The 13,064-nt window shown below is 38.9% G+C and overlaps 1 protein-coding gene across 3 annotated transcripts; it reads right to left on the bottom strand.

Annotated features, from left to right (window-relative positions):
* Positions 1-1,299: 1,299 nt before the first annotated feature.
* Positions 1,300-12,098, bottom strand: LOC122846607 (bcl-2-modifying factor-like). Of its 3 annotated transcripts, none has more exons than XM_044143676.1 (4): positions 10,479-11,815; positions 9,354-9,551; positions 8,602-8,765; positions 1,300-2,703 (listed from the first exon to the last, which is right to left on the bottom strand). In XM_044143676.1, exons 1-4 carry the CDS (start codon positions 10,522-10,524, stop codon positions 2,587-2,589), a joined length of 525 nt encoding a protein of 174 aa, XP_043999611.1. In that variant the 5' UTR covers positions 10,525-11,815; the 3' UTR covers positions 1,300-2,586. The 3 variants fall into 3 exon arrangements, with proteins under 3 accessions (XP_043999611.1, XP_043999610.1, XP_043999612.1); XM_044143675.1 differs by having other exon boundaries at positions 8,602-8,795; positions 10,479-11,806; XM_044143677.1 differs by lacking the exon at positions 10,479-11,815 and adding an exon at positions 11,962-12,098 and having other exon boundaries at positions 1,301-2,703; positions 8,602-8,795.
* Positions 12,099-13,064: the final 966 nt, after the last annotated feature.

Raw genomic sequence — 13,064 nt, 5'->3', positions numbered from 1 at the left:
ATAATTTCATGTTTCAAACAAAAACGTGATACAATCATGTTGGATAAACAAGAAATTCAACAACTTCACGTTTATGAGATTTAATCGTGTTGAGATGTCATGATTCATTATAGTCAGACTCATGCTAGTGCTGAAGCCGAGTGAGATCACAGGATATCACGCGAGACAATCGTTTGTGTCTCAACTTGAATGACGTATTCAAGTTGAGATAACGTGATTCAATTTAGTCAGATTCATTTCCCTCCGAAGAGGGTCTAGCGAGATCAGGGGATCACGTGAGATTATGGAAGATCACGCGACATAACTGTTTTACGCCTGGGAAGACTTCAAAGCGGTTTTACTTACACATTAAACTATAGATATTTGTTTTTCTCTGCACGGCACTATTGTCATTTAAAAACTGCACTGAAACTGCTCTTAAATTTCTTGCAGCATTTAAGAACTGTAGAAAAAGTCTTTTTTTTAAAAAAATACTTTTTTTAAAGAAAAGTCTTTGAATTAACGTAATTAAATCATGGAAAGGATTTTCACACGATTAAATAGCTTTCTTTCAGCATGAAGCATGTTTGTTGAGCTAACTTAATTTTCATGAGTTGGATCAACTTAATAAGTAGTGTGAAGGTATCACTGTAACATAAGTTGGTTTCTCCAGCGTGCTGTGGTGGCGCAGGGGTTTAGCACACTGCACGTTTGGAGGCCTTAGTCCTCGACACAGACGTTGCTGGTTTGACTCCCAGTCCTGGCAACCTTTGCCACATGTCCTCCTCCTGTCTGCCTACTGTCTCAAAAAAATACGAGCCACTAGCGCCGCAAAAACTCTTCAGAGAAAAAAAAAAAGTTGGTTTTAACTAAATTGCCATTAATCTTAGTCAAGTAAATTATTTGGTCCGACATAATGCAAATTAGTTGGGCTGGCTCTTTTAAATTACATTGGGTCCAACTATAGTAAATGAGTTGAATAAACCTTAATAAATTAAATTGAGCCAACACATTTGCTTTAAATTGTTATAACCATAATATATTAAGTTGAGCCAACACTTAATAGAATAACCGTAATAAAATAAGTTGAGCCAACTCATTTTATTTAAATTAGAATAACCATAATATATTAAGTACAGCCAACACGTTTGATTTAGAATCAACCATAGAATAACTATAATAACAAAAGTTGAGCCAACTCATGTTTGTTTAAATTAGAAATAACCATAATAACAAAAGTTGAGCCAACACAATTGCTTTACATTGGAATAACCTTAATAAATTAAGTTGACCTAATACATTTGCTTTAAATAGGAGTAACAGAATTACATGGTGCTGAAATAAAGCAAAGTAATCAGGTGGAAAACCTTTCCATGATTCTTTATGTTCATCCAAAGAGGTACTTTTTTCAGTGTATGTGGGCGATCCTGCTCTTTGTCCAGAGTGGGCAAGGCCTGCTGGGCATCATCAGTACCCGTTATGTCAGTTGTAACCAAACAAGTTTTCCATTGTGTAACAAAATGTCCAGTCAATGGGGAACATAATTGTTTTAATTAGTAACCTTTCATGATTCTGAGTGGTTTGTCAGAATAATGTTCATCACGGAAATTGGGACAAGCGTAACGAAGGAGGAACTTGACCAGCAAAACAAGATCCTAAAATACGTAAATGATTTGCATGCCAAGTATCCACTACTGAACTGTAGTTAAAGCTAAATTATCTTGTCAGTTCTTTAGTCATAAAAGTGGAGTCATCTGCACAAGGTCTGATATTTATCTAAAGTCTTTTTTGATGTTTATCAGGTCTGCTGGCACCAATCAGGCCCATTTAACCAGGTAATAGCAAATTTCACCTCTTATATAGTTGAAAAAGTCCCAAATGTTTAACATGCAGCGCACAACTACACTTTGATAATTCTCAGTGTGCCAACTTATTTATGTACAGAATGTTTACCTTATTCCTAAAATCCTAAAAGATATGACGGGTTAAGATTGACACCAAAGCACAGAAAATAAAGAGAAAAATACATAGAAAAGATAAATAGATAAATGTTCCATTGAGGTGAGGTGCAAAATGCTTTGTTCTGGGAAGTGGCCTCTTTGGAAGTGAGTAAATTAACTTGACTGGTCTCCTGGGGGACTTCAGAAAAGAAACCGTCACACCACATTTCCTTTCATTTCCTTAACCATCTCACCTTGCTTGTCCAAAAAAACCCCCCAAAAAAAACCACACTCAATTCTCCTTCTGGCAGAAGACACTGAATAAGGCATTCCCAAGGTCTGTGGAGGTCAGGTCTTTTAAGAAGGACATATATTGAAGTGCACAGAAAAAAAAAAAGAACAATATACTGTACAAGACGACTACATGACATGTAGGCCTAAATATAAACATTGTCCTTTAGATGAATCCCGGAGCATCATGGCATCTTCTTTTAAAGAAAAAAACACACGCCCTTGTATAAAATTTGGTTGTCGCCGTCCCGCGGTGACTATTTTCCCTCTTTTCTTTCCTCCCTCAAACAGACCCGTGTTAGATTGGACAGTGCCTTCAGGAGTCCAGTTCATCCCAACAGAGATGAAGACAAAGGATATAAGAGGAAGTTCCCCCTCACCTCCGTCCTGCTCCACCTCCTCCAGCAATAAACCCCCTATCAAACAGGAGGCTGAGAAGAGCTGCAGTCATGCGCCACCACAGCGGCCCCTGATTTCTTTGGTTTTGTTGATACTGAAAAATCAAACAGAAATAAAGCATTTAGCCATTAGTACAGTCTACAAACTTCAAAAGCAACACAAAGATTTGGTCTTTACTATTGCATTTAGTTTACATTTGGCTGTGAAATGATGCAAGTGACAGGAGGCATAGTGAAGTAGGTCAACTAGGAAGACAGAACCAGACACTGGAACAGCAATGATATTTCCACAACAGTCTGCTTCTGTCCCCAACAGCATTTATTACTGGAGCCTTTATTTCTGTGTTGGGTCTACACAAAGTCAGACTTCCTAATAAACATTCCAAGCAATAAACACATTCATCATACAGTCACAGTATTTTTCTAATCTGTCTGTTTGAGACCAGCAGCTAGCAACCAAAGACGAGACTCTTTGGTCTGCAAGCCAATTGGATTGTGTACGATTAGGGGGGGATAATGCTATCTCGCTCATTGAGAACCTGAGATAAGATAATTGCGCCAAATGGGATTAGGGAGCTCCAGATGAGGGCCAGAGAGTCTCTGAGAAAAAAAAAAAATGCGTCTACTTGACAGCTACAGTAGTCGAACAGCTCACCTGCTGATGAAAGACAGATTCTTTTATGGCTGACAATAATGAGACTATTTTCAGTCCATAGTAGTACAATTAATAAAGCTAAATTTACTTTAGCTAAGGCTTAAACTATGACTAATTTTATGTGGCAGACCAACACTGCCACTATTGTAGCAGACCAATATACATACTGTCTTGTGTATATTGTGAAATGGAGGGTCAGTTACATATGGTTTTAAATAAGTCTGAACAGACTGGCATGCATATCTATTCACTCCGATTGAGTAAACATTTTTTACAAAAACCTTTAACGCTAAATGCAAGTCTAAGTCTTTTTTTAAAGGAGATTGAAACATTTCCTGAAGATGACATGCCTTACAGTTCCTTCTGGGCATTTATAATTCACAAGGGAAGTCGATACATTGCAAGGCTGTTGTTTTTTTAAAATAAAGTTATTGGGGAGGATTGATAGGAGGTGTCATACCACATCAATGCTACGCATAAAATCTGCATCAGAAGTTTCCCCATGCTAATCTATTGAAAACAATGGCGGACAAACTTAGTTTAGCAATCTTGTTGCATATGCTTCTAATTTAAATGATAAAACTTGCCTTCTTACTATTCTGCAGCTGTCTGGTCACACACAGCCTAAGTCACAACTGCAATTAACTGGTGAAGTCAGTCTCACCACATCCATACTTTTACAAAACCACTGATGCACCTTAATCACTATTAAAGTGTTTTGTAAAAGGGGGTATTTTCTTTCTCTTCTTTTATGCAATGTTTCAAGTCCAGACTGACTGGACTGGATATAGAGCTTACAAATGACCAGACCACCTTATTCCAAATGTTTTGCATTTGGTGAAACTTCCTATGAATTTTGTTTTTCACAATGGGGTCAGGAGTGAGCAATTAATAATTATTAGGTGATTTAGGTTACCATGGACCTCTTGATTGCTTCTCTGATGAATGCTTTTCTTCCTTGGGCAGCTTATCGTTTTTCCATTCGCTTAAATTTTGATTAATAGACTGAGTAGGTCTCAGTGAGATGTTCAAAGATTAGAATACTGTTTTCGAACAAAAAGCTGTACTTTAAACTTGACCAATCTGTTTTTTTCCTTGGTCTTAATGATGATATCTGTTCACTAGTGTTCACTAACAAACCTCTGGTGTGATTAATTGCACACCAGCAATTAACCACAAAATCTATTAACTAATTAGAAAACCGCTGAAGATAGTTGGGAGATCTGCATGTTATGTAGGAGTATTAGAACAAAGAAATCTGGTTACTTATACACATACCCAATCTTCACATTTTCACACACAACTTTCTTTGCACTTGCACAAAAGCTTTTTGGTCTTTCTCACAAAATCCCAATAAAAAAACCACTTCAATTTGAGGTTGTAACGAGACAAAATGTGGACATGTTTGTGCATGATCACTTTTGGAAGGCACTCATCATGATGTCCAGACCTTGAAACAGTTGAAAGACAGGAGCTGCCACTGTGATAAGACTGTTGGGTTTTTTTCATTTTCTTATCAATCTGTGGTGAACATTGCATGGTGTTGCATAAGCTTTACCATGTTTCAGCTAGCATGAAGGAATCTAGCTTTTCCACTCCCCTACTATTACTTGTGTTCCAAAGAAAAAAATAGAAAATAATGAAAAAGGTACAAAACTATGGCAACAGCACTTGGGAAGGTCTCTGTTACACATTGTATCTAAATCTTGCCTGGGGATATTATGATAGTGAAATAAAAGTAACAGAGTGGATTATCTCACCACAAGCTAAAAGCTTAAACTTGGAAAAACCATGAGGTAGATCTTCAGACTTTTTATTTAAAGCTTAATTGTATGATTGCACTGGTAATCATATAATTACCACAATAAATTAGATTCATTTGGTTGCCAGATATTGGGTGTTTGTTGGCAAATGAAGCAATGCCAATGTGTCATGTTAGGAATTTATCATGTTCTGCTCTAAAATGCAAGAAGAGCAATTAATCTTTCATCTCAAAAACAAAATGTTCTTGTGACCTTTTGCACTCACTTCTACCAAGTTAAGAAGCATGCACACAAATAAACAGAGAAAGAGAATAAGAGTGACAACAAGAGGTGTGCACCAGCCTGTCACAATGTACTCATGAGTCACGCCAGTAACTGCCAAAAGGCGTCTGCCTCTAAATTTAGCTGGCTGATAGAGCGCAAGAGTCTAGCCAGATTCTCTGTGTCGTCACTCTGACACTACCCTGATATGCTTTATCAGTTTCTAGAGCAGGCTGTCCGTCAGGCCAGCTGCTCAGAAGCACCGTCTTATCGCTTGAGTAAACAAACCGGCCTCCACAGCCTGAAACTCTGGATTAGTCGTATCAGTAAAGAGAAAGAACCCAAAGTAAAATACAAACATGCAACAAACGTTAGTAGAACAGAAAAATCTTTACAGATTAATAGTGAGATACTAGAACTTGTTTTTATGTTAATCAAACCCTCTTCCCTCTTTTCTACAAGTGCTGAAAGGAGAGAGTGCAAAGATAAAGCCACAAACACAACATACATGCACACACAGTCACCGCACACACAGCCACATGCACAGACACAGAAGATATTTAACCCTGCTTTCAACACCTCCTATCCAAAGCACCAAGAGTCATCTCTTAAAAAAACATGGGGATGAAACCTAACTCTGCTCCTTGCCCTGCGCAGGCTGGAGCCGTCTTCCTGCCATTGTGACTGTCATTACTGCCATGTCTCAAATGGCAGACCGGCTAATGTCAGCCATCCTCGGGGGACCTCAGCGTCCCCTCCAGCCCTCTGTGACTGAGGAGCAATTTATCTGTCAACATCCACCAGCACTCCTGCGCTGCCTAATCCCTTGTTTCGCCTGGGGCAAGGAGCTCCCATGGAGAACACTTGCAGCCACACTGCTAAGAAAACCCATCAATGTGATGGCAGTCAGAAGCACTTGAATTGCTCCAAGACAAGTGTCTGCACTGAATAATTGCTTAATAAGTCGGCTGTGGTCCAGAGCAACAGGGCAGAGATGAGATAAAAGTTGTTTGTACAATGGGACCTGAAACATTCATTTAATTTCCCAGAACCTTCTTTCACCAATAGTTGTCAGTTGTGTTTCTACTGTGAATTTCAAAACTCTTAAATGCGAGGCTGTTAGATGAGCAAGTCTCTCCTATGACAGGAGGAGAGGTGAAAAATATGTCAAATTGTAATTTCCATCGTTATTTTAAAAAGTGCACCACTGAAATCGGAATGGGCTGTTTGGATATAATATTTGGAAAAGAATATCTTAAGTGGCAAGAATTCAAACTCTTATTAGCAATACCCAGACTGGCAAATAATCAGTTACAGAAACTCCAGCTTTAGTCCAAGGTCAATCCCTGCAGTGGAAACAATAGGAGTTTAATAAAACTACAACAAAACAAAATACAACCCTAGTTCCTTGAAAAGTTTTCTGCTGCTGAAACGCATCTAAGCACCAATCTTTGTTATCCAGTGAAAGTTTTTGTCCCGATTCTCACAGAGAAAGAGTGAGAAGAGAGGGATGGCAAACATCAGAAAAACAAGCATGGGTGTAGCCATGCATGCCGTGGCATACACACACACACGCACACAATACAAAGAGCTGCACAAGAAGTGCCAAAAATAGACACTGCAGAGGCACACACATCTAAGACTGTACATCATTTGTGTGTTTCAGCCTCAAAAACATGCCTCTGTAACAACATAGAAATAAACATAAGTGAAAGATAGTTATAATTTATTTGCAAATGCATCTAAGCAATACGAAAGTCCTAGATGACTTTAGTTAACTAAAGTCTTTTCCGACTTTAGTTAACTCAGTCATCATGGCAGAAGCACAAAAAAGATTCTCACATTAAGTCATTAGTATCACAATATGTGCATGCAGGATGTGACTGCACAAGGTTCATTCTCCCTTTGACTCTTTTTTTTTTGCTACAACAGTAAGAAGGGGCAAAAGCCACTTCCTCATCCCCTGACACAGTCCAGTCTAAGTTGTGCGTCAGTACATCCCCGACCACAATTGCGCTTAACAGCAAACCTACCGTCTGACTGTCTGGTTCTCTGTGTGTGTTCTCCAACGCACATGAGTCATGGTTTGTAGAGGTAGCATAAATAACCTCTACTTGATAAGCCCATGAGAAAATCAGAAACTGTCTCACACTTCATTTTGTGAGGTTAAAAATTGGAGGTTTTAGATAGGCAGGACAGGGAGGAGCTCTTTCTCCAAAAGAGCTGAAGATGGTTGTTATCTGGGTATTTTGTGGTTTAATTTCCAAACATCCACCCGGTCCCTTTTATTCATCATCCAGGATTTTGCCCACTATTCATACTGTGTTTGATTTTTGTTTTCAGCTTGTTGCTGAGTACAGGGGTGACTGAAGACTCCCCAGAACCACAGCTGTTCCCCTCTGGGCTCATGTGTTGAGCTTTGGGTTACAACATGTTTACCTACTTCTGAAACTTCTGCTTTTTTATGCACAGACTAAAATGTGTTTATGTTCAATTGCATACGTGTTGTACATGTTGCATTTGACAGAAGTTATATGCCAGGTATGAAGATTTAATGCACCCAAGTAGAAGCAGCACACAAACTTTGTGGACAGGGTGTATTGTTTGAGTCAGAGATCTTTATGCCTCTTGCCTCTACAGCACACTGGGGAAATGCCCTAAAGAAAGGAGAGAGAAATAAACAGGAAGAGGAGGCAGGGTAAGGGACTGGTGTCGGTGGGCTATGTGGGGGAAGGGCCATCCTGGGATCTGTGGGCTGAGGGAACAAGAGGCACAGGGCTGAAGTTGTGTCTGAACACAGCCTCTCCAAAACAAACATGGGGCAAACACAATAAATATGTGCAAACTTTTGACTCTACATGCAACTCGGTCGGGTTACATGATTAGGGGATCTTGTAAGATTAGATTCAAAAATTTAAAAATTACATAGGTGGTGTTACTAATGTGTGCAATTTAGATTATGATCAGACACCTTAATCTATAATGAGTGATAATTTACTATTGGATTCAATTTCACTGCCTGTATCAATGAATATGCCATACATTTTTCTCTTTTTTATATTAGAATTCCTTGGAAAAGACAACTGGAAATCTCTATAAGCCAACAAAAGCCTGATAGGTGCATCTTTAGTTTATGATGTCCTTTCTGTCGTATAAAAGCAATATGATGATGTTTTATTGTTATAAAAGTTTCTGAAATACAGTTAGAACCTTTGGATTACTTTCACCTCTTAAGTTTCTGTGTTTTAACCATGATGGTGTAAAATGCAAAATAAAGTAACTCTTAGCAGTGATGGTGCATCATTCCCTCTCACCTGTTGTAAGTGTTCCCGGTGAAACTGGTCGCCTATCAGCTGAAGTTTCTGCCCGATGCAGGCCTCCAAGCTGAGTGCAGCCGGCTGGTGCAGGGGTAACTGCTCCATCCTGTTCTGCTCCTCTTGTTGCCTCGCGTCAAAATCCCCGACAAGTTCGAAGTGCGCTGGGAAGTGCAATCGAAAACCTGCGTTACCTGTTGAGTGTCAAGGCCAATACTTATTATCCTGTAAACAGCCACATGGACACTGAAGCAATGACACATGCCAGACTTCCTTTAGGAAAAGAAACTAAGGTTTGCATAGCACTGATCAGTGTCATTTAGCCTGGACAAGTTTTTCCAGCTGCGGTTTTATTACACATAATAGTTTTATAAGTTACTCACATGTCAGGGTCAGTCAGTTGTTATGGAGCTACTTTGGAATGGCTGCTGTATATGAGGCCTGTGTACCTTTGCTATCATTGATAATCAGCAGTATAAACAGTACAGGTGAACATCTCTGCCACTTCTCTTCAGTCATATTGGCGCCTTTTCAATAGCAAAGCAGCTGGGTAGAGTGCATAAAGACCATAAAAGCTGGTGTAATGACGACTATCAGGCGCCAAGGGGTGAGATCAGTGCAACAACATGGTTAGGCATTTCTCACAGTGAGTTGCACGTGATGATTTTGTGCTTCAGTTTTATAACACCGGTTCTCACACACAAGGCGCTGTTCCCCTTTTTATTTTAAAAAACAGCATGTCACCAACTTACCGTAGAATAGTCGTCTGGGCTCCTCCACAACACCACAGGGCAGCATGCCGTTGTGTAGTGCCTGGCCAGGACCGGGCGTCTGAGTGCCCCGGTCTTCACACTTTATCTCCCTGAAGGGTGTGCGCCAGCAGTTGGGATCTGGCTCAAACACATCATCCTCCTCATCCTCCATACGGGGGGCACTAGCAGAGGAGCAGCCTTGAACAGATTGTGAGAAGCCATGATTTAGCACAGGGTGATATGGACTTTAAGTTTTATCACGATACTTTGTGATACTATTGTGATAACAATAAAAGGGACAATAAGAGCTGTTCATTACTACTTCTTAGGTAAGTTTAGGCTGTTATTGCATGACACACCAATCATTTCCTCGGGATTGTTATTAAGAAACTTACGTCATTTGTAATACTCTTTATTAGGGCATTAGTTATGTAGAGAAGTGTGATTCAAGTCACAAAACTGCACACTGCATTTAATCAGTGATTCATCAATGATTAAAGATCATTAACTGGAATTTACTATGACATTGATGAGTCTTAGATAGATAGATAGATAGATAGATAGATAGATAGATAGATAGATAGATAGATAGATAGATAGATAGATAGATAGATAGATAGATAGATAGATAGATAGATAGATAGATAGATAGATAGATAGATAGATAGATAGATAGATAGATAGATAGATAGATAGATAGATAGAGATAGATAGATAGAGATAGATAGATAGAGATAGATAGATAGATAGAGATAGATAGAGATAGATAGAGATAGATAGAGATAGATAGAGATAGATAGATAGATAGATAGATAGATAGATAGATAGATAGATAGAGATAGATAGATAGATAGATAGATAGATAGATAGATAGATAGATAGATAGATAGATAGATAGATAGATAGATAGATAGATAGATAGATAGATAGATAGATGATATTTTTGAGGCTCCTTGATATTTTTGAGGCTGATCTTAGGTCAGACTATGCTGCCCTAGGATCTCTTATTAACAATAACCTGTTAACCTATTTTCTTCAGTCTGCTAGAAGAAAATTGAGCCACAAAGGAGTTGGCAACATTTGTGGCTCAGGATTAAATTCAACAAATGACTGTGTTCAACTCACTGATGTAATCACAGTACTCTGCGGTTATCCAATTCAGTTGAGGCATGGTTACACAAAATAAAGTTTGGCCGTCTCTTTCACTCGCTTCTGCTGGGCTTCTTAATTAACTGCCCTGTAAATAATTTTACTAAGATTCAGCATTTTTTACACTATTGCACATATAAAGTGACATTTCAGCGTACGGCAACAAACTCACTAGAAGAAATTAAGCCAATTTTACCACAAGAGTGTGGAAAGAGTCTCAAAGAAAACTTGGCAACCTCTCCAAAGGCAATGATATGCTGCAAGTCAACCCTGAACCTTAAAGTGGGTCAAAGAGTTATCAAAATATGTCTCAAATTCAAGCCGCCTCTCGAGCAAAACCCAAATCCACAATCAAGTTGTAATACAGGGTTATGATACTACCACAATTCCAAATTAGGGTCCAAAGCAAAAACGTAATGACAGTCCTTGAGGAAAACCCTGAGCCACTTTCCCTGACCTGGTCTCCACATGAAGGAGGGGGTTTGATTTTTTCAGCACAAGCAGAAAGTCCTGCCTGTCTGCTGTATGAGCACAGCTTAATGCTTTGTTTTGACAAACACAGAGTAAGAACAGCCTACAAGGGCTTTGTACAAGAAAAACAAAAATATTAACAAACACTTCCAGATGAACTCTATTGTTTTGCCTTGCTCCACTGCCCAGGCAGAGATCCGTGTGTTTCTGTCAAGCAGTGGCTCCCCCTGCTGCAGACACTATAAGTGGAGGCTGGCTGGTGGTCCTAAGCACTGAGGCAGCTCTGTTATTGCCACAGTTTTTATACAACACAGCCTCACATCACCCCACTACAACTTTATGTAATACTGCACATAAGACCGCAAGAGGCACATAATGTGAAAGGGGAAAAAAAAGTGTGTAGTTATACAAACAATTTTTAAAACTTCTAATTGTTTATTTGACTATAAATACTGTTTAGATTATAAAAGTGTTAACCGCAATCTGAAATTCATCGTTGGGTGTCAAAGCAGAAGTTGACTGATATGAGGGAGTTTCAATAACCCTGATTATTGAAAAAAAACAACCTCATAAATTATAAAATAATGAGTGAAAATGCATTTTAAACATATCAAGCGGAAGAAGAATCGCATCAATGTTAGGCATATAAAGTGGAAAATGTGCCATTTCACTTTTACAGATGTTTAATATTGCATCATTTTAAGAGTGCTGAAGATTTCTGCGGCGTAGAGCTCATTCACCGGCCGGACATGTGAGTGAAAGCCGGGAGAAGCCGGTTTAATTTAACTCCACTAAAACAATGACAGCCTGCGTTATTTAAAGTTCTACTTTTAACGGAGACGTACCGAAGTGCCATAACATCCTTCATGTTTCGAGACAAATTAGTTTCTGTTATTTTAACAGCGACGGCGGATTGTTTGTTTGCGTCTTTCTCAGGTTGATCAGCTGGCGATCATATGCTGTTTATACTTGTTTTTCATGTACTTACCGCAAAGCCAGGCTTCGTTTAAATAACTATCTCACCAGCACACAAAGGGGGCTTAAAAAAAGCGAAGGAAAGTTCAATATCCTGCCAAGATTAAGCGAGTTTAATCCGTTTCACTTCCACGGCTACTTCCATTCTGCGAGAAAGAACTGCTACAAGTCCATTTGACGTCAGTTTTAATATGGGTCGGCCAGCGGGCTGTGCACGCGGAGTTTTCGGCCAATGGTTGCATTTGTTTATATCCCGCCCTCTCTGTCGTGTATTCAGACACGTGGATGGGAAATTCCCCCGAGCACAAGACGGCTTTCACGCTACTACTGAAATCATGTGGTTAGAGAGCCTTGCGAGCTGCTGTCATCTGGAGGGTGTATTTACACACGCATAGCGTATGTAGCCCTGCTTTACACTGACAGATGCGAACGTAATGTGGATGCATTGCCCTCAGAACTGTGCAAAAGTTTCAAACCACTTTGCTTCCAAGTAATGAAACTTTGTTACAGTGATCTTAATCAGTATTAATGTCCTTTAGAACAAAAGTGGAATGACTCAAGACTTCAAAATGCTGTAAATAAAGGTTTCTGTAACAGTTTATTTGAAGCGGTGTGCATAAGACTGATATGGCACTTTCATAAATTTGACACAACGCCTGCTAGGAACATCATTGAGTCTTCATGAATGTTTATGACTTGTAACTTGTTAACCTATGTTTTTCATGAAGAGTCATTTGGTAAATAATGCCACTTTAAATACAAAGCTGCATTAGAACTTGCATTAAAAGTCCATTAAAAGTGTCAACTGCCTTTTATTTAGTAAAAAATTACATTTCAATGCAAAGATGCATTGAAATTTGCATTAAACATTCACAAAAGGTGTCAACTTTGCATTAAGTGTAATTATTTACTGAATGATACTTCATGAGAAAAATTCATAAAAACTCCTTCATGCTCATCACAGATGTTATGTATATGACATGGTCATGTCAGTCTTATACACACCCCTTGAAATAAATTGTTACCAACATTTCATTGCATCCTAACATGAAAGGTAAATCCCTTGCAAAAATATTTAAACCCCGTTTTCACATTTTTCACTTTACGATCACAAAC

This window comes from Gambusia affinis, linkage group LG16 (genome assembly GCF_019740435.1).
Source record: "Gambusia affinis linkage group LG16, SWU_Gaff_1.0, whole genome shotgun sequence".
In the NCBI taxonomy this organism is placed as follows: Eukaryota; Metazoa; Chordata; class Actinopteri; order Cyprinodontiformes; family Poeciliidae; genus Gambusia; species Gambusia affinis.
This window is presented reverse-complemented; position numbering and strand designations above follow the sequence as displayed.